The sequence below is a fragment of the Talaromyces marneffei genome, chromosome 1 (assembly GCF_009556855.1).
Source record: "Talaromyces marneffei chromosome 1, complete sequence".
Lineage (NCBI taxonomy): Eukaryota > Fungi > Ascomycota > Eurotiomycetes > Eurotiales > Trichocomaceae > Talaromyces > Talaromyces marneffei.
In genome coordinates, this window is record NC_072348.1 from 1,321,924 (window position 1) to 1,343,136 (window position 21,213).

At 46.9% G+C, this 21,213-nt stretch overlaps 8 protein-coding genes across 8 annotated transcripts; 4 read left to right on the plus strand and 4 right to left on the minus strand.

Moving 5' to 3' along the window:
* Positions 1-189: 189 nt before the first annotated feature.
* Positions 190-6,036, plus strand: EYB26_000485 (uncharacterized protein; the record flags this gene model as incomplete). The annotated part of the gene is made up of 1 exon (XM_054259801.1): positions 190-6,036. The coding sequence occupies one exon, from the start codon at positions 190-192 to the stop codon at positions 6,034-6,036; it is 5,847 nt and encodes a 1,948-aa protein (XP_054115776.1).
* Positions 6,037-6,738: 702 nt separating this feature from the next.
* Positions 6,739-7,739, minus strand: EYB26_000486 (uncharacterized protein; the record flags this gene model as incomplete). Its single annotated transcript, XM_054259802.1, has 3 exons — positions 6,739-7,217; positions 7,280-7,528; positions 7,592-7,739. 3 exons carry the CDS (start codon positions 7,737-7,739, stop codon positions 6,739-6,741), a joined length of 876 nt encoding a protein of 291 aa, XP_054115777.1.
* Positions 7,740-8,971: 1,232 nt separating this feature from the next.
* EYB26_000487 (uncharacterized protein) lies at positions 8,972-10,198 on the minus strand (the record flags this gene model as incomplete). Its single annotated transcript, XM_054259803.1, has 2 exons — positions 8,972-10,075; positions 10,130-10,198. The coding sequence occupies 2 exons, from the start codon at positions 10,196-10,198 to the stop codon at positions 8,972-8,974; spliced, it is 1,173 nt and encodes a 390-aa protein (XP_054115778.1).
* A 1,692-nt stretch (positions 10,199-11,890) lies between these two features.
* EYB26_000488 (uncharacterized protein) lies at positions 11,891-12,884 on the plus strand (the record flags this gene model as incomplete). The annotated part of the gene is made up of 3 exons (XM_054259804.1): positions 11,891-12,044; positions 12,098-12,346; positions 12,415-12,884. 3 exons carry the CDS (start codon positions 11,891-11,893, stop codon positions 12,882-12,884), a joined length of 873 nt encoding a protein of 290 aa, XP_054115779.1.
* A 415-nt stretch (positions 12,885-13,299) lies between these two features.
* Positions 13,300-14,460, plus strand: EYB26_000489 (uncharacterized protein; the record flags this gene model as incomplete). Its single annotated transcript, XM_054259805.1, has 6 exons — positions 13,300-13,367; positions 13,482-13,605; positions 13,658-13,786; positions 13,848-14,064; positions 14,127-14,243; positions 14,303-14,460. The coding sequence occupies 6 exons, from the start codon at positions 13,300-13,302 to the stop codon at positions 14,458-14,460; spliced, it is 813 nt and encodes a 270-aa protein (XP_054115780.1).
* A 219-nt stretch (positions 14,461-14,679) lies between these two features.
* Positions 14,680-17,525, minus strand: EYB26_000490 (uncharacterized protein; the record flags this gene model as incomplete). Its single annotated transcript, XM_054259806.1, has 1 exon — positions 14,680-16,875. One exon carries the CDS (start codon positions 16,873-16,875, stop codon positions 14,680-14,682), a length of 2,196 nt encoding a protein of 731 aa, XP_054115781.1.
* Positions 17,526-17,611: 86 nt separating this feature from the next.
* On the plus strand, positions 17,612-18,892 carry EYB26_000491 (uncharacterized protein; the record flags this gene model as incomplete). The annotated part of the gene is made up of 1 exon (XM_054259807.1): positions 17,612-18,892. One exon carries the CDS (start codon positions 17,612-17,614, stop codon positions 18,890-18,892), a length of 1,281 nt encoding a protein of 426 aa, XP_054115782.1.
* Positions 18,893-19,284: 392 nt separating this feature from the next.
* EYB26_000492 (uncharacterized protein) lies at positions 19,285-20,949 on the minus strand (the record flags this gene model as incomplete). The annotated part of the gene is made up of 3 exons (XM_054259808.1): positions 19,285-19,312; positions 19,364-20,242; positions 20,300-20,949. The coding sequence occupies 3 exons, from the start codon at positions 20,947-20,949 to the stop codon at positions 19,285-19,287; spliced, it is 1,557 nt and encodes a 518-aa protein (XP_054115783.1).
* Between the last annotated feature and the right edge of the window lie 264 nt (positions 20,950-21,213).

Here is a 21,213-nt window from a genome sequence, read left to right on the forward strand (position 1 = left end):
GAAGTACTATGTGTCCACTATTTGCTCTTCTGCCGATCATAAACAGGGAATGCATAGCAGCCTGGAATTCGGCGTGTAACGGCGAGATATAACTATGTCATGGAACCGTTGGTTATACAATCTCACATATGCAGTGCCTTGCGCCTTCCTCTTTCCCGTTTCAACAACATTGAACAATCTTATTGAAGCATGGAAACCGGAACGTTACCAGATACCAAAGGGGACGAAACATTTCCTTCCTGCCTGTTTCCTACGTTCAATGCATGGGATAGATTAGATTCTGGAAAGACAGTCTATATCCGGAGAATAGAACTGGACGATACCGTCTCTCAAGAGAGAAGAGAACGAGGGGAAGAAGATGCCGTCTCTTTCTTCACGGCTGTGTGGTCGACATTCCTACACAAGTTTCTGAATACAGAAGAAGTATCCTTTTGGCTAACCAAACATGGTCTCATCAATCATGAGGAGGACCGGTGCATCGTCAAAATTACCATTGGTCATGGCCAGACTTCTTGCTGTCATGTCGTTGTTACTACTCCTAATATCGTGCCGGCGGCTCAAAAGAGATACAAACACATGAACACTCGAGTGGCCTTCTGTCGATCCTCGGGCCTCATAGCAGAAACCTTTAATGACACAGAAAAATATCAACTTGGCCTGGTGATAGACATCGAATCTTACCAAGTGTTTCTCTGTGCACCAGCAGGTACACTGAGTAGCGACTTCTTCAGTCAACTTGCCTCGAATATTGAGCATATCATCCATCAGACTGCTTTGCATCCTAATCTACTCGCTCAGGATTTGAATGTTTTCAGTTTGCAGAATCTACGCCAGATAGCTAGCTGGAATGCCGAACACCCTATACTCGAGCCGTCAACTTCAAACATTTATGAATTGGTCCAAACTGTCTGCCAATCGCACGCTGATCAACCTGCAATATGTTCGTGGGATGGCCAGCTTACTTATCGAGATCTAGATCTCATGACCTATCGGCTTGCAACTTATTTACACTCAATTGGTATCAAACCCAATGTAGTCGTCGCCTTGTGCTTTGAAAAATCACTCGTTGCAACGGTGGTTTTACTGGCAGTCATTCGATCTGGCGGAGCATTTGTGTTTATGGATCCTGCCCACCCTGCTCGTCACAAGAAACACATTCTCTCTTTGGCGAAACCAAGTTTGATTTTACACTCTCCTCTTCAGAGAAACCTATTCAATGGCCTCGACGATTATAGCATAAGTGCTCCGCTAAGGGAGATTACAATGTCGACCATCTCCAAGTTTCCCAATACCGGTTTAGACCCTACTGTATTCATGCCTCCTAACAATGGACAAGATGTTGGCATGTTGGCATTTACCTCGGGCAGCTCGGGTACCCCTAAAGGATGCGTCATCAATCACAGTTCCCTCGCTAGTATGCTCCCTGTGGGAGACAAATGGCCGTTCAATGCTGCTTCCTGTAACAGAATTCTTCAATTCGCACCCTACGTCTTTGGAACTTCCCTCCTTGAGACTTTTTCCGCTCTTCTTACAGCTGGCACTGTCTGCACACCTTCAGATGCCGAACGAATGGGCGATCTAGTCGGTGCAATGAATCGTATGGCTGTAACCGGGGCGGTCCTTCCAGCGTCATTAGCACAAGTCATAGACCCGGAAGCTATTCCCTCAGTTCATACTTTGGCGGTTGGCGGCGAACCCCTCACAGAAATGTTAGTCAATAAATGGTTGAAGAAAGTCAAACTCGTTCAAGGGTATGGCATGACAGAAAACTTTGGTATTCTTACTATCAACGACCGACTGAGTGTTGGAGGCAACCCTCGCAATGTCGGACACTCTCCCAACGGTCGTGTATGGCTCGTGGATCCAAACGATTATAACAAGCTCGCTCCAGTCGGTGCAGTGGGTGAAATACTTGCTGAAACGCCAGGAGTCGCTTGCGAGTATCTTAATGACCCGGATAGATCAGCGGCCACTTTTGTCAGCGAGCCAATATGGTTTAAGGAGTTTGTCTTGATAGGTAAAGGAAAGTTCTTGAAGACTGGGGACCTAGCGCGTTATCAAGAGAATGGATCAATTATCCATATGGGGCGCAAGGACTCTGAGGTCAAGATAAGAGGGCAAAGAGTTGATCTACGAGATATCGAGCACCGACTGCTGGAATACCTTGGTGATGAAGCCGATATTTGTGTGGAACTAATCAATCCAAAGAAAAGCTCTGCGATATTGGCAGCTTTTCTTTGGTTTAGAAATCGGCAGCAGACGACTGACACTGTAGATCCCGAGCTTCAGGACTTTGTCATGGCGGATGATTATCTCAGGTCAAAGCTGCAGACGGTCGACTCGTCTTTACGCAACACACTCCCAGGATATATGGTGCCTTCTGTATATCTATCCTTGGCTGCCCTCCCGACTACAACAACGAACAAGGTTGACAGGCGCCAACTGCGTGAACGTGCAGCCAAATTGACGAGAAGTGAAATGGAAATGCTAATGCATGGCCAAAAACAAAGCGTTGGCATAGTTACCAAGACGTCAATTGAGGAAAAATTAGTTCAGCTAATTGCCGAGACTCTGCAACTGGAGCGAAAAGAGATTGGAAGCAATGTGAATTTCATCAGGCTGGGCGGTGATTCATTAGCAGCAATGAAATTAGCGAATCGGTGCCAGGAAACGGGAATTTCTTTGACAGTGCAGGATATATTGCAAGAAACGAATATTGCTAGCTTGGTGTCCCGTGTGTCGAGCCAGCAACAGATCGAGAACGATGGTATTCAGAACCTGGACATCAAAGAGTCTCTAGTTGCGGTTGCCCAAACCGTTATACCAAGCCCAGATTTAGGAACGACTGGTTCCATTGCCCCTGAAGACATAGAAGATATCTATCCGTGCTCCCCAATGCAATGCGGAATGCTTCTGAGTCAGGTTGTCGACCCGAAACGGCACAAAGTCCGGTTATCGTTCAAACTTTCAATAGCAAGTCAAACTGGACAAATCGATTCTGGTAGGTTACAAGCGGCCTGGTTTCAACTTACTCAGAGGCATCCGGCATTAAGAACAGCTTTTGTCTTAAATGGTGGAGTTGATCGACAACCTGTACAGATAGTCCTCAAAACAGGAGAAAAGGCTCGATCACCACAGCTGACTGTAGGCTCAACTGAAGCAAATAAGGAAGCTATCGATATAAGATCTTTTCCAAGATCACACCTCTCGATTGAGCAGTTATCGACCCAAGAAGTATTGTGTCAGCTGAACACCAATCATGTTGCTGCTGATGGGATATCCATAGGGATCATACTGCGTGACTTTTTGCTAGCGTATGACAGACAGCTAACTCCGGGGCTTGCTTCAAACATTGGGGATTATTTGAAAGTTCTGACCAAAACCTCGCACAATCCCGCACTTGACTTCTGGAGAACGGCGCTGAAGAGTTGCGAGCCGACCATCTTTCCAAAGATGAACAATATCACACATGACAAAGGTCCGGCACATTATCACATCATTGATATTGAGATTGGAGCATCATCAACCTTTTCTAACTTCTCACATAACCACGGAGTAACGCTTTCGAATATCATAAATGTTGCCTGGGCACTTGTCCTCCAGAGCTTCACCGGTCAGCAGTCAGTATGTTTTGGCTACATGGTGTCTGGAAGAGACCTTCCCGTCAGAGGAATCTGGGACGCTGTCGGGCTTTTTACAAACATGATCGTTAGCCTCGTCGACATAAACCCATCAATATCTCTGTTGCAACTTTTGAAAGAGACCCAAGAGCGGTTTATCCAGACACTGCCATTCCAACATGTTGCCGCGATTGATGTTTTTGATGCTCTTGGTGTATCTATGCACAGTCTTTTCAACTCGATGGTCTCAGTGACCAATATAGGCACAGAAGTCTTGCCCGAAGCGGCTAGTTTAAAGTTTCAAATGGTTGAGCTCCTTGACTTTTCCGAGTATGACATTTCTGTTGAACTTCGGGTGGAGGAGGGTAGTCTCATAGCTTGGATGAAATACTGGGACTCGGCTTTCACCCACGATCAAGTGCAAAATATCGCTTCTGTATTTAAAAAGGCCGTCAATCTATTGCTGACCGACCCAAGTCAATCTACCAACTCGCTTTACCTGCTGAGCGATCATGATGAGGAACAAATCAAGCAATGGAATCAACGTCTTCCACAACGGATAGATGACTGTATCCACCACCAGATTCAGGACAGGTGCCGGCTGCAACCCACTGCAAAAGCTGTGGAGTCCTGGGATCAATCGTTGACGTATCAGGACTTGGCACATCTTTCATCGTCCTTGGCCTTTCATCTATCCAAAACTCACGGTATAGGGCCCGAACAAACTGTGCCCGTGTGCATGGATAAATGTTCCTGGACCCCAGTGGCAATGCTTGCCATCCTAAAGACTGGCGCATCCTTCCTATTACTCGAATATTCTCAGCCTGCTCAGCGACTTCGTGATATCTGTCGAGCAGTCCGGGCAGAATTAGTAATTACCTGTACTCGAAATGTGCCCCTGTCAGCCGATCTGGGTCCAGTGGAAGTCCTATGCATAGACCAAGCTGAGAAATATATTTCTCCAGACGAAACTTTTAGCTGGAATTATCCCAGTGTTTCGCCAACAAATACAGCATATCTGGTTTTCACCTCGGGATCAACAGGCACACCCAAGGGTGCCATGGTCCACCACTCGGCCTTCCTAAGTAGCGTAACCAACTACGCACCTAGGCTAAATCTGGATGGAAACTCTCGAGTCCTGCAGCTAGCCTCATACTCATTTGATGTCAGCATTGGAGATCATCTAGCGACATTGCTCGTTGGTGGGTGTGTCTGCATTCCTCGAGAATCAGAGCTCAAAAATGACACCGGCAAAGCCATAAATGACTACAACGTGAATTGGGTAATGACCACCCCGTCCATGTCTCGCATCATTTCTCCAAGCAGTGTTGCTAGTAGGCTCCGTACATTGTGTTTGATCGGAGAGGCAATCACCACTACAGATATTACCACATGGTCCAAGCATGTAAGTCTTATGAACACATATGGACCAGCAGAAGCGGCAGTTGTCTCCCATGCTCGAACGTATGTTAAATCCGTTGAGGAGGTCAACGACATTGGGACTGGCTTAGGTACTCTCTCATGGATCGTGAACCAAAACAATCACCACAGATTGATGCCAGTTGGTGTCGTGGGGGAGCTAATTCTTGACGGACCCATCGTTGGGCTGGGATATCTGGATGACCCAGAAAAGACGAACGCATCATTTGTTGACTGCCCATCCTGGATTGGCCATTTTAGGCCAGGTAACAATCATTCGAAGATGTACAAAACCGGTGATCTCGTTTCCTATACACACGAAGGAACGATCGTCTTCCACGGGCGCAAGAACAGCAAGGTCAAGATTCGTGGGCAGTGGGTTGAACTGAGTGAAATTGAAGGTATCGTCAGACAGTATTTCACTGGTGTAAGTGCTATACTAGTTGATCATCTGGAGCCTCATTCCTCTTTGGTGTCGTATGTGTTGTGGGATGATAGCAGTATCGCTTCAAAGACGGAGGATAGCGCCAGTGGCCTTTTACTTCCTCCTAGCGAGGAGTTTAAGGAAAGCTCATACATCGTCCGGAAAGCCATTCTGGCGTCTGTTCCGGACCATATGGTACCAATATTCTTGCCAGTTCGTTATATTCCTTTGGGCCCCACTGGTAAGGCAAATCGACGCCGTCTTCAAGAGGAGGTGAAAAAATTAACATGGAATGAGATTTTGGAGTACTCGTGGGCCGCCAGAGAAATATCCATGCCGTCTACGGAAACTGAGAAAAAACTTCATGTAATCTTCTCGTCCGTGTTGAAAATTCCAAGCGACAAGATTGGGGTGGATGACGACTTTTTCGGCATTGGAGGAAACTCGTTGTCAGCTATGCAGCTGGTGTCGCAGAGCAGGACGGTCGGCATGAAAGTAGATCTCGCCGATGTTTTTGACTGCAGGAGCATAGTCAAGCTAGCTTTGCACGTGGACGCTCGTGGAAGTGACTGAAATGGCGCTTCATGTTGAGGTTAGCTTCCGTGGAAATACACACCTATCTAGGATTCGAAAATTATGACAACCTTGGAACATTGTTATTGAAGCCGCGTGTCATTGAGTCACATAGAATAATATTGATGCCTATGGCTACCGTGCAGAGCGATCTTTCGTTGATTAGTAGACGAAGTGTATCAGCTCCATAATTTCTGCGTACGTCGCGGAACATGTTGTTTATTGAAGCATCATAGGACATAGTTTGTCGTTGGTTGCCAAAAATAAAGCCTACGGCGATATTCCAGAATAGGCAAGGACATACGAGTACGAAGCGGGACCGACAATTTACAGTTTACTACGTAACTATTCTACCGGTAGTTACTATTTTCGTCTGTGGAGATCCCCACGTAACCTCATTCGTACGGTAATACGTACGATGCATATCAAATTAAAAACGAAAGCAAAACAGCAAAAAGGCAGCTGTTGAACAGATAATTGGTAGGTAAACAATATTAGAGCGAGAATTTGATATAGTTTAATACGTTGAAAATCTATAGTTATTACGTTCGGTCATGATAAATACAGAATTGGCGCGTCACATACATGTAGGATATTCTAGAAAACATCGCGATGAACAAACAGAAAGAACAACATCAACATTAGAGAGAGACATCAGGTAAAACTAGGCAAACAGAAATAGATATTATTTACGAGTCAACATCATACAGCCAGAGTAGTAGTAGGATTCTCCAACTCCCATGTACGAATCGACTCAATCTTGCGTACCTCATACCCTTTTTGAAAAAATCTCTCACCCCGGCCAATCTGGCAATTGATCTCACTTGGATGATAGAAATGGAAAAATACCATCACGGCAAACATCAACAGCGCATCGAGTACGTAGAGGAAGATCTCATGCGACAATAGGTACCCATCATATCCTTCCAGGTATTCAACGACACGCACAACGGATCGAATCATGATGAGCGTGCTTGTAACGTACAAGGCAAATAGATGCTTGTGCCAGAGGTCTGACAGGCCGATTGTAGTGGATGTTGGGTTTTTGCTGATGCGAATTTGGAAGATCAAGGTAGTGATCATGAAGAAGCCGAAGAAGATGATTTGGACGAACAGACCACCGAGGATGATATGTTCACCGGTTGCAGGGTTGGAAGAGTTTGATACCATGAGGCCGGCACCTATATAACCAGCCAAAATGGTTAGACGAGGGACATTCCATTGTGGGGTTTGTAAGACATACCGGAAGCTTGCATTAGAAATGATAGGACATCACCAGCGACAAAAGTCCTGGTTAACCATCGCACCGGAACCAAGGAATCTTTCTCCGCGCGAAGCATTTGAATCACTCTTCCAAGCTCCATGTATATGCTCGCTGCGAAGAAGGCGGGCGCAATCAGGATCAAGGCACTCTGCATAGCATATGCACCCGTTGAATAGTTGGGCCCTTGACTTGCAGAGAGTATACGACCAATATAGCCAACGCTTTCAACTACATACCGTAAAAAGTCAGCAAAAGTAATAATAAGGAACAACAGACAGCGAAGGAACTTACGGAGACCACCGATAAAGAAAGGAATCATGAACCACGTCCGAGTCCGCATCAGTTGGTAGAAGTGATAAAGAGTGCTGAGACCAAAGAGGGCAATGAAGATGCCTGCTGCGACGGTGGAGGGAGTATAGTAGTAAAATACCCAAGCCATGATTGATGATTGTAGACAGATTGTAAGATGTAGGTATTGAATGAATGGTGTCAAGATGATTTGAGAAACTGTCGTGAATATGAGGATTCGTAGCTGTACTTATACTCAATTCTTGATTGTGAGAAATAGAAAATTTAGTTGTTTATTTCCTGTCCTGGAACCCTGGAACCCTGGAAACCCTAATTATTATCGATCCAAACTTACGAAGTACAATCTTAGTGGCCGCGTGGGCGTAATACCAAAACGGCAAAGTAAAACGAATACGAGGTAAAATAATTCTGAGAATTTGAGTGGGACGCTGTAATGTATTGTATTGTGTGTCTACCTAAGAGGGAAAATTCTGGCACAGGTGGCCTTACATAATTGTGTGTAGATGTCACGGACCTGGATCTGTCTTAGTTAAACAGCGTTGTGTCGTACGCTAGGCTTGGTTTGAACCACACAAAGGTTCCTTGATAATCGTCGATAGAGTGGCTTGAGTGAACGAAGTAACAATAGTCGAACTTGTGTCTGGAAGTCTTAAATGTAACTAAGATAGAAGAGATCCCCCGTACAGCCTGGTGCCCGTACGAGTATGAATGCCTTGCTGACTCTCACTGTTGTATTCAAGTGACTTATGTCAAAGAACTATGAAGAACTAAATACATGATGGTGAATGAGTGTCCTTATATATCCAGTCCTCCCTGTTCCGTATATTTTATATTATATACTTTATACTCATTCCTGAGTATCCCATAGCAAGTATATAATATACTATCCAATCACGTTCCTTCATAAGATATACTTCGTATCTTATCGGTGGTTTCGAGTATATCTTTGGTCACGTGATTTATGTAGTCCAATTATCTTTCTTGGGTTTTCCGTTTCTGTTGTCCAATCGTTCCTTCCGGTCTGTTTCTTATATCGCGTAGCATATGCAGGTGATTGGTTTCGTAACAGTGGAACTGTGCGCGCTATTTTAGTAAGGAGGTCTCTTGGCAAATCCTTGTAATGAGGACCGGTTGATATCCAATGAGAGCAGCTGAGTGGATTTATGCGCTGCAATAACCGTATCCGGGATAGCCGTAAAATAACGTCTGTCAAATTCCTTAAATTACCCACACCCTCCAGGCATCAACTTTTGTTGTCAAATTGTGATTCTACCTCGCCGCTCCTCATAACTTGAACAGCTGGCAATTCGATAATATGGGCACGGAAGGCTCAAAAACAGAGGTCCATATGGGCAGTGCTTTCTATGCAAGTCCAGATCCGTCAAAAATTCGATCCATAGCCCACTGGATCGATTCTCGGTGTTGGAGATCCAACATGTTCCAGATAGCTTTGGCCACACGCGTGGGCCACGGAGCAATACACCAGTGTCGCCGTAGACAGTGAAGCAATACACAGTAGTGCGCTAAAATGACTAGAGAGAAACTTCGACGTTCCTGCAGATACTCCAGATACAAGGGCGATAGTCGAATGGCCCACTTTCCACTCGGCGTCATAGAGGTTGCACCACCGTGGAAAAGCACAAACATCTCTTCAAGGTCATCAATTGCGCCTCGGTGGGCTTTGTGGCTTTCTGGTCCCTCTTGAAGCGAGTCGTTCAGCGCATGTAGTCTGGCAATTGCGGCTTTCGTATCAGCCGGGATCTCGTTGCGGTACTCATTTACTTGCAACAGCGGCGCGAAATCGCTTTCCAGGAGAGTCTGAGAAACACGGGCAACAATTTGATTGGTTCCACGAATCAGGACGAGGATCTGGTAGATGTCTTGGATGGGGTCGGACATTTCCTGATTGTGTAAGGACCCGAATGCATAGACAGCAACCAGGGAAGAGAAAGCAAACACCGCCTTGCCGTTCCACGAACCGACTGATTCCAACGATTCTCTAAACAGGGTCAAAGCACGGTTCTGGTGGAATGCAGCTTTCTTGAGATATATCGATTGATGCTCGGCTGGCCTAAAGTAGGAGAGATGCAGCGCGGCTACAGAGAGTATCCCCCACAACAGAAAACGATGGGAGAAGGCTTCTTGGGGAACAAGCTGTCGCCAGACCCATGCTGTGGCCTCATTCCGAGCCAGCACGGCGTAGGCTGAATTACACCAGTGCATCATCAACTCCAGATCGACCACGTTGACTTCCGTAACAGGCATGGGTTCGGCGCCTTGTGACGCCGTCCATCGTTCCAAGGTGACGAAGATGTCATCTTTATGATCCTGAGAGGGAGTTTTAGAATCGCTTTGAGGAGACGTCTTTTCTTCTTTCCAGTCTTTCCAGACTAGCGATGATGTCCCATAATCACATGTCATATGACGTCGAGCACAATTTGAACACTGTGGGCGAGTCTCATCACACTATAAGAGTTCAGTTTCACGCAGTATAAAGATAGCACATTCAAGAGAAGATACCTTAACCCGTCTGCGCTTGCATTCCAAACATCCTCGACGTGATTTGTTGTGACTTCGACGAGTCTGCATGGTAGCTCGGTTGAAAATCACCGAAATCTCAATCGGATACCTAGCTGTTCGCAATTCATTCTGTCACGCGATATTAGCCAATAGAATGACAGCACGGAGTGCTCTTAGTCTAAAAGTCGACGCGAGTAAGAACTCTTTAGCATCCTAGCTGTTTCTTTTTGATGATGTTGTCATTGAGTTGGTGGCAACCAGGCTGACCTTTCTACTCACCGCCTAGTTCATGCCTGAGGCACAAGGCGGCCAACTGGAAAACTCAATTGCTGTAACCATTTTGGGATAAATGGTACGAGTGGACCGACTGAGAGACACGAAGATGCATAGCCACGCCCGTCTGGTCCTTCCTCCCTGGTCTGCAAACTAGGGTTATTGATGTATCCCTTGGTCCACACAGGGTCCTTCCAAATACAGTAATAGATGCGACGGACGAGTTTAATACGGTAACACGGTAACACGGTAACACGGTAATACGAGTATAACTCCGTACGTACGGAGTCTAACCACCGGTAAACAACTTAAATTAAGCTCGCTCGTCGCAAGGACCGTATTCGTTCCGCCATTCCATAATAGGATTAGTTCAAGGGGAAACCATGGTTCTTCTCTAAATCTGGCTAGATCGCATTGTAAAAATACTCGAACAATTGACGACCTTTATTTTCGAACCGTTAAAGCTTCGTATCTCCAAGCTCATATTATGCCACTATGCCAATTGACTAGTGAGAGAGCAACCAGAGACGAGCTTCTATCTCAAATTGTCCCAGACACACCAATCGCCGATAATGAGCTTTCTAAGGAAGCAATAATAACAAGCAAACGAAGGAACTATGGAGTAAGCAGTAAGCAAGCCACTCCATAGTTGGTTTGCTCAGCCACGCACCACCTGTACAGTACAGCCTTATGTGTGGTCGACTTGTTTCAAGACAGATTCCTGAAATCGAGGCTAAAGAAGAAATGTTTGTCTATATGACACTTAAGAATTTCGGATCGCCCGGCATCCGTTCTCAACTTCAAACATGGCATAAAGATTCCCACAATGACACTCTAAAATATCAAACAGGGCCCTAAAAAGCTCCGCCACAATGCATATGGATGTAAAAGGAAAACAATCAAAGGACCAATCGATCTACTCCGTACCAGGCAGCAAAATAAATACGATGTTCACAAGTCAATCCGGACCGAAACTGAGCCCTAACATCAAACCTCACCTCCCCCCTTTGGGGGTTAGGGCGGATCTAATCGCTATCTTGGGGAATTTGTTACGAACGCGAGTGTAAATGAGACATTCTTATGCACAATATGCAGTACTTTATAGAGTGTTTAAGCAACGGGTCAGGAGCCACTACTGTTGATACTTGATACTTCGGATACTTCGTTGATTGGATCCGAGATGAAGATACTGAATACGTAACATGTATTCAGCCCCAATACGATGAATCAATGAAGCAATCCACTTTTATTTATTTGAGGAGACATTTATTTGAAGTTATCTGTTTATATATGACAGCTTTCTTCTCACTTTACGTAGTTCTTTACCCTCTTCAAGCTTCAATTCACACTCGTTTTATTCTCCCCTCGCCTTCTTTCAAGGTTCATCGTTTTAGGGCTATCTTTTTCTGTTATCATATTCTCCTGAGTCCTTCGTTGTCGATCCGATACCTATATTTTCCGTATTGACTCCAATATTCAGCCATCACCATGCCAGGCGCATACAAACTTTACGACTATGACCCATCCAAAGGCGCTGCTGTTGTCTTTGCGATTATCTTCGCCATCACAACCCTGCTTCATATATTTCAGACGATTCGCAAGAGGTCATGGTATTTCATACCATTTGTCATCGGAGGGTTATGTATGTTCTCATGGACCCTCAGCCAGGGCCTGTACTGACTTGAGAACCATCAGTTGAAACGATTGGATATGCCGCACGATACAGTAGCGCAACGCAAACACCAAACTGGACGCTAGGGCCGTATATCGTACAAACCTTGCTGCTTCTATTGGCTCCTTCGCTCTTCGCGGCTTCGATTTATATGATTCTCGGACGCATCATTTTGCTTCTTAATGGCGCGTCTCGTTCCTTGATCCGGCCGTCGTGGATGACGAAGATTTTTGTGTTTGGCGATGTCTTGTCGTTTCTTATCCAAAGTGGAGGTAGGTCTCCTCTATCATGAATCCTTCCATGTTCCCTGTCATGTTCTTCGAGCCTGATAAATATATAGGAGGCAGCATGATGGCCAACGCCAAAGCCCAGAATACCATCAGCCTAGGAAATCACATTATCATCGTCGGCCTTTTTATTCAGCTCATCTTTTTCGGATTTTTCATCATCGTCTCGGTTATGTTCCATCGTCGTATGCTCGCTTCACCTACGGAAGCCTCGATGGTGGTCAATGTCCCCTGGTCCAGATACATGATGATCATGTACGCCGTCAATGCGCTGATCATGATTCGTTCGGTCTACCGAGTCATTGAATACGTGCAAGGAGCACAGGGTATTTTGCAGGAGCACGAGGCATATTTGTATGCACTCGACGCTTCGTTGATGGTTATTTGCTGTTTGATTTTCAATGTGTTCCATCCAAGTCAGGTTATTGTCGGAGGGGGGAAGAAGTATGAAAAGATGGAGGGTGATCTCGAGATGCTGAATGCATCGCAGCAGAACCTGGCGTATGAGGGTGGCTACAGGTGATTTACATAGATATGGCATAGATATAGACAGTTTGAATTTCCTTCCACTGCACTTACCACTGTAAATATAATGCGGGGTAGATCGGTGGAAACTATCCCAAGCAGAAAGAGTTTGGCTGCTCGGGAAAACACCTTTTTGGGGCTCGGATAAGTTGAACTGTTAAACGGCTCGGCCAGAACCCCGAGTGAGGGCGGATGCATTTATTCTTCCCAGGCCACATTGTATTCTTCTTCTTTTCCTCTTCTTTTCCTATCTCCAATTTATTTCTGACTGCATTTTTGAAGGGCACGAGAGTAATCTATCTCGAATATCTCCTCATTCTCCTCAACCCCGCTCCATCGTGATACATATTATATGCCATCTGGTATATAGATCGCATCGCATATAACTACTGTACCCCGCCAGCAATTTCAAAATGTCTTTCACTACTGCGATTCGTGACACTCTGGGAAGCCCATCGACAGCATATGGTTTCTGGCTCACGTAAGTTCTCGGTTGTTTCTTGTTTCACGCTCATCGCATACTGCAAGCTTGCAGCACTTCATAACATACCGGGACTGCCTCCGAGAAAACTAACAATTGACAAATAATCCATAGTCTTCCCGGTGCAGGTGTCGTCAAGACCATCCTTCGTTCCACAGTTGGCTCGCCAGATGGCGGTTTTAGCTGGGTTTTGGTTGATGCCGAGCATGGCTTGATTTCAGACAAGGATTACTACGAGGTAGACTTGCCTAGTTTTTCTTCACTCTGTTTATACATACTAATCGATGCAGCTCAATAATGCCATCGGTTCCGAAGGTTCCAGCCCGATTATCCGTGTCCCCTGGGCAGAAGAATGGATGATCAAGCGTGCCCTCGACGCCGGCGCTCACGGAATCATGACCCCTATGTGCCACTCAGCTGTACGTTCACAACTGAAAAAAGCGCGAAGAATTTATTTCTGATCCAGTTGATGAAATATAGGAAGACGCAGCCAAAGTCGTAAAATGGTGCAAATACCCACCCACCGGAAGCCGTGGGTATGGACCTATGTTTGCCGCTCACTCTCTCCCTCGAGGAACGAATTACGATGAGGGTGCGGATAAGGCCTTGATGGTCGTTGTGCAGATCGAGTCGAGATCTGGGGTTGAGAATGTTGAAGAGATTGCCAAGGTTGATGGGCTTGATGTGCTTTTTATCGGTGAGTAGCCAGCAAATCTTATCTGACGTGCTAAGGAGGCGGTTGTCTAATCCGTTATATAGGACCCTTCGATCTTGCTAAGCAGACTGGAGTTGTCCGCGGTGGTGAGGAGCACGAAGCTATGATCCAGCGTACCCTCAGAGCTGCAAAGGCCGCTGGAAAGAAGGCCGCTATCTTCTGTAAGGTTTAGAATCTTTCTCTTTGGGGAATAACCTCTTCTAACATCTGATTTCTCCAGGTGTCGACGGTGCCGATGCCCAAAAGCGTGCTAAGCAAGGATTCGACATGGTTTCGATTATTACCGATGTGGGCGTTTTGGCTCAAGCCATGGCCCAGCAGTTGGATATCGCCAAGGGCAAAGTAATAGAAGGAAATAACCAGAGAGATGGTTACTAAATTATAGATATATATAATTCTGAATGAAAGAGGAGATATCCAAAATGAAATTCATAATTTCATACAGTTATGAGAGCAATTGAGAGTACAACACAAGACCGAATCATCTACCGCGATGTATGATTTCTTCCTTGATAAACGCCTGGCCACCCATCTCTCAGCCAGAGATGTACATATGCATATGAATAGGAATAAAAATGCCAAACCCCCTTGTATCACCTAGATAATTTCCAATTCATCGTCATCATCGTCATCTTCATTATTCATAACCACATGCACCTTGCTTCTGTTCGCCTCGCTACCCGTAGACGCCCCCAGACTATCTCTGCCAGCTTCACGAATGCCCTTTGCAGTGATGAATCGAGTCTTCTTGACCGATATCGTCACGCCGCTATTAGAGACTTTGTCATCTGATTGCGCTCGTGCCCTTTTCTTCATGGGCCCAAGATTGACTTCATCGGCTTTACGGAATTTGAAAATGCTGGCTGTGGGGGTCTGTGATCCTGGCGCTGAAAGTCCTGGAGTTGAAGACATTGCTGATTTTGTTCCTGCAGATGTCGCTGCTTGCTCAAGCCCAGCACGCAGATATTCTGCTCCTGTAGTCCCACCCCTAGAACTTAATTTCTGTGCAATGTCTCGTTCGCGTTGCTGTTCCACAAGTCGGCGGCGTGTACGTTCTTCTTTGTTCGCATTGCCACGAACATGGTCCGTGAAAGGGTTGTCGTCGATACCATCAATGAGAGCAGCAGCTGAGGCACCTCTGCCCATACCATAACGGGGATGCATAGATGGGCCCTGAGAGGATGTAGATTTGGGCGCGGGTGCGACAAAGTATGTGGACTGAGTCGCCCAATCGTATCTGCCACCTTCGGGTTTGAGTCCTCGACGACCGCCACGCTGGCCTTTGGAAGCACCGCAATCTGCTATGCGTGGTGCATTACGGCCGCCAGGCGCAAATAGACCCGTGCCACCGTTCACGCCGGCCCTTGAGGCCTGTGTTCTCCGGATTTGCACGTCGACATGGAAGTCACAAAATTCACTCTTCCGTGAGTCGAGCCATGACCGACAGATCTTTCCGTCCTTGCGTTCGGCCTTGCAGTATCCGATATCTTGAGCTGAGCCGATTTCAAGAACAGTATCGTCCGAAGAGGAAAGACAGAGACTGAATCTGTTCGTGTCGATTTTGCCAGGGGGTGGAGGAAGAATGGCCGGATTTAGTATGGCTATCAGTGTGCCCTCTGAAAGCCTGTAGTAGCGCGGGAATGCGGTATCAAAAAAGAAAAGATCAATAGTCCAATTGAGGTCCGTAAGAGTAATGACCATGTATTTTTCTGTATTGTTGAGACCATCATCATACATGTCCTTTTCTTTTGTTGAATTCTTCGGCTCCTTGTGCTGCTTTGGATCGGATTTTGAGGCAACAATACCAAAGACGACATAGTCTCCATCTATACTCTCGGGCAACTCAAACCCAGGTGCCTTGACTAATTTCAGGAGCTGGGGTATTCGGAGAACTGTTTTGTTCTCCAGTGTGCGGCTGAGGAATGACTGGGGGAGAATGCGGTTTGAGAGGTTGAGACCGGAGAGTGGCTCTAACTTGGAAGTATCGGGTTCCTTAGACGTTTTCTGACCGGCAGTCCCACTTGCTGGAGAATTAGAGTGTCGAGCTGTAATGGATGCTGATGCTAGTAGACTCGGAGCAGTCATAGACTTTTTCATCCGCATATGAGGATTGCCATACGACTGAAGCACCTCCTCCCGACTGAAAGTCTCCGCTGGCCGCTTATCAGGGCTTGCTGCTCTTGGTCTTGAGGCAGCTTCTTCCTTGTATTTTTCGATTTCTTTGTTATCAATCTGAAAAGCCGAGTTGCGGTTAAGTTGTATCTGCTCGGTCCGTTGCTGTTTGGCTCTGTCCGCATTCCGGCTTTCTGCAATACGCTCACTGAAGGATTTTGGTTTCTTGAAGTCATCCGCGGCCGCTGACCAAATATCCGGCGGGCTGTCTCGATTATTTACGGAACGAGAGGAAGTCCCAGGACGAGTGCTAGAAGCTCTCGATTGAGCGGTTCCTGGTCTTGCACTGGATGGTCGTTTTAGCGATACCTCGCTCGCTTTCTTGAAGTTTATAAGTGCTCGACGGGGGGATACCGGATCCTGGGGCGTCATTCGCTTGGAAGGAGACAAAGGAATCTGAACATCATCTGCCTGATCCCCAGCAGCCAGTCTCTCTCTCATTGCTCGCATTCGACTGGCGGGTTGCCCCGAGGAAGACGATGAGGTAAAACTTCCTTGTAATGACGTGTCATCTTTGCGTGGGCTTGTCGCGTTCAACCTGGCTGATTGTAATTTTTTCAACTTCAACTTGGCTTCAATAGCTGCTAGCTGTAGTCGTAATGTTTCCTCATCCTCGTCCATGTCGTCGTCACCGACAACGACACCTTCATCCCTGATTTCATGTTGGGCGATTTTCCGGGAAAATAGGTTCGGCGTAGTACGTGATCGCTTGAGGGGGGAAGTCTGGTCGTTTGATTCTCGCTCCCTTCGTAATTCAAGATATCGCTTGCGGCCGCCTGGAGAAGCGAGTAGGGCCTCCCTCGGCGACTTGGGAGGCCATGATCCTGGATCGACCACTAAAAACTGTGTTAACCCCAACAAATCAGTCCGATGGTCACTTTTGACATACTAGCTTCTTATCCTCCTAACTCGCAGGTACACGCTGGTTGAGCACCTCCAATCGATCGGCACAGCAACTTTCATCGCATTGAAATGACATGCATGTAGTGAGCCAACCCCACCATCTCCGGGATATCAGCAAAAAAAAAACGAGCGAATTTTCTGTCTGTTCTGTTCTCAATTCCGATTCATTCCCAGGCCCCCTAAGTGTAGCCGAAATTGCGTGACAAGTCAGAAGAAGCTATGAAAATAAACACGAGCGCTGATAGGTGCGACGGCTGTGTGTCTATCATTCTGTGTTCCTTCATCCTTGCATGCGGGTTTACGCGTGTCGGGCGCGTGTCGCGTCAACCGCCCGCGGAACCAATTAATTACGGATCTCTCACATCCATTGCGTCTGCCACTTTTGAACCTATAGAAGATATCAATTGCAAATGACATACTAGACCTTGATCTTGAGAAGCACAATTCATCAAAAATGCCGAGCACGCGATCCAAACCCGCGACCGAAGTTACGTCAGAGGAAACCAAGGGCTCAACTTCAAATTCAAAAAGAAAGATTCCCCAATCAGTCGATGTACCCAACAAAACATTCATTTTACCTTCAAAAAGAAGCGAAGTAGCCCGATTTATTTCTCTTCCAAACCCCAGCTCCAGAGTCACAAATCGATATTTCTTCGACCCGGAAAGTGCCGGCTTGTACGAGTTCACGGCCGTCGCATCAACCCAATTCGCTCCGAGGAGTATCCTGATCACACCGAATAATGACAATAACGGGAAAGCAGCAGCAGCAGCAGCAAAAAGCTATATTGCGAAAAAGGCAGAACTCCTAATCGCGACACCAATTGATGTCTTGTTCTTCATGTTACCGATCATAGCACCGGCCGACAAGACCTCGACGTCGAACATGTTTCAGCCCTTGGACGATATTCTGGACTCGCAGGACGAGCTTTCCGCACACCTACGGTATATCCTTTACAATACTTCGTTCAGACCTACACTTGAGAGGCGCATGCAGTCAATTTGCGATACAATGGAAGCCGGGGGTGAGAAATTATATCGCTTCAACGAGACGAAGCTTCTCACGGAGCTAATCGCAAAGGCAGACCGAATGATTGCCCAGGGACTTCCCGCAAGTCTAGAAGAAAACTTTATTCACAAGGCTCTTGCTCCGCCTTTGATGAGTGTCAAGCGGGAGGATACAGGAACCACCGCTACTACTCTAGTCGAGAACGAGAATAGTCAAGACTTGGAAGTCGTCGAGACGCAGTCGACGTCGACTACAACTGCATCTACTACAGTATCCGAACAACAATCCGGCGTTTCGACGCCAGCCACACAGCCTCCTACCGTGGATGAAATATCATCCTCATCGGAGAGCACTGCGCGATTACTCCGTCTCCGCATCGCCCTCTCATTCATAAAACAGTCCTACCTCCCCCAAAACCTATCAACCAAAATCGAAGAAACCCTTAAATCACCCGAAAGCCCCATTGACTTTACACCCCTCGAGAATCGACTCAAGGAACTCGCTGCTCTTCGCGCGGAAGCGTTTGCGTCGCGCGCAATAGGCGGGGATTTCACACGCAAGCGCGGCTTTGAAGATGAAGATGGTGATTCTGCGCGTGTGGCGGCCAAACGGAGAAAGGACGAAGAGAAGAAAGCTAAAGCGGCGGAGTCGCGGGGTGTGAGGGATTTGAAGAAGGTCAATACTTCGGGAATGAAGAAGATGAGTGACTTTTTTAGGAAGAAGTCTTGAGGTGTACATTCACGATATGTATATTCTGTTGTAAAACATCAAAGGAAAACGCCTGATGGAGGTATCGGCTTCCAATTCGGCGATATATTCCAGAGACAGGGCCGCTCTAGTCCAACCCCGGACTACAATACGGGGAGTGGACGGCTCTCGTTCCCTTTTTATATTTTGGGGGAGCTGATCCCTTTGAATAATCAGGGCATGTCTGGAAGTGGATATCAGTCCTTGTGTAGCCGCAATCACCAGGAGATTATATAGGAACAGACTCCGAGGCCTACTGGTGTCACATAGACAATGGAACTGAAATATGCCCAGTCTATGCTGGTATCATCATCAGATGGAATCTATATGCAAATACATTGATCCACCATAATCATTAGACTACATTAAATATTTCACGCTTCCAAAGCAGCGCCGTGAACCCTAACGTAAAGTCAGAAATGATAAAAATCTCCAAAAGGTAGAAAGACTTACACAAAAGACCCATTAGACGGCTTGCTGATAACAATAGCCTGTGCCAGCTGCTCCTGAGTAACGCCAGAGAGCTTAGAATAATACTCATCGCGCAATGCCTTGCTAACAGCATCAACCTTGGACTTGGGTAGCATGTGCACCGTGCAGCCGCCCCATCCTGCACCAGTAAGTCTACTACCCCAAGTACCGGCGCGACGAGCAATTTCGCAAATCTGATCAAGTTCGGGGCAACTACATTCGTAATCGTCGCGGCACGAGTCTTGTGTCTCGTTCAACAGCTGGCCGAGGTAGTGAATGCGTTTGATGTCGAGCTTGTTTGCATGGGAGAGACAAGCCTTGAAATCTAGTACACGGCGAGCCTCCTTGAAGCAATGTAGGGCACGTTGACGAAGCTTGAATCGTTCTGCTTCGACAGGGAAGGAGGAGAGGAATTGGGATTCGAGCTCGGGAACGGTGATGTTGAGGAATTTTGCAATCTCCTCGCGTGTATAACCTTGTTCTTGGGAGAAAATCTCTGTAGTGGTCTGGATGATCGAATCGAGCTGGTATTCCAATGGATCCTGAAGACGCCCTTGCTTGCGCATGAGCTCTTCGTGGAAGTTTCTTAGACTATAACCCAATGAACTGTTATCCTTTTCCAAGATGATCCCGTGTTGTTTGGCTAGCACAACAGCAGCCAATGTGCATTCGGCGACGCGAAGATTGTAATGACGAGGACCAGTCTCGGCCTTGTTGGACGTAACGAAGCTCTGTGCTACGAGGAATACAATTTCCTCATCGGCGACTGGAATAGGGACGTGTTCAACGGAGAATTTGGGGAAGAATTTGGTGTACAGGAGGAATCCGCGCTGGGAGAAGATGGAAGCTGCCTGGTCCATTCTGCGTATGGGTTAGATGCGTGTTATAACAGTTAGAGAGGGTGAGCGGCAGACAAACCCTCCAGAGTAAACGCCCACGGCGCGTTCAGATACAACAGCCAAGTCCAAAAGATCCTCCTTGGACACATTGTGGCCGTTGGCTTTGAGAACAGCCAAGGCACTGGCGCACACGAACGCAGCACTGCTGGAAATTCCACCACCAGGAGGCACGTTACCGTCCAAATGAATCTCGAGGGAAGTCGGTTTCATGGATGGGTTGTTCTTGCGGAGGAACTTCAATGCGCCGACCAAACCTGCTTTGAAGTAGTTGATCCACTCATGTTTCTTGGGGTCAATCACAACACCCTTGTCAAAGGGGACGCTGAACTCGCGGGAGGGGAATTTCTGAGAATTGACATTGGAGATCTTCACAGTAGCTTCGGATCCTTCTGTTGGGACGACCTTAACTGCGATAATGACGTCCACGCTGACGGCTGTGGGCAGGACATCATAAAGGTTGTAGTCAATGTGCTCGCCTATAATGTTGACACGGCCGGGACTGCGTGCAACGAAATCCGGCTTCTTGCCATAAGTCTCGGTGAATTGCTTGACGAGGTTCTGCCAACGAGCCTTTATCTCGGGGGCAACAGACCGCGCCGAGGCATCATCGGTTGCGTAGACGTCTGCAATATTTTCTGTTTGGGGGACAAGGAGTTGTTGCGGGGCCATTGTTGCGGAAGTGGAGGGAAGTAGCTCCCTGGTTTATAGTTCGTCGCGTGCTTAAAAGCCCCTGATGTAGGATACCGGTATATTGATTCAGCTTGAGAGGGAATATGGGATGATGAAGAAGTTGGAAAATGTGATCATTGAGCTGAAAGAAAAGGTGGAAGGTGCCATCCTTTTGACACCCGTGACCCTCATGCCAGGACTGCTCCTTCCCTGCAGAGTGCTATGATACAACACAAATTTCTTTTAGGGCATCCCCACCCTAAC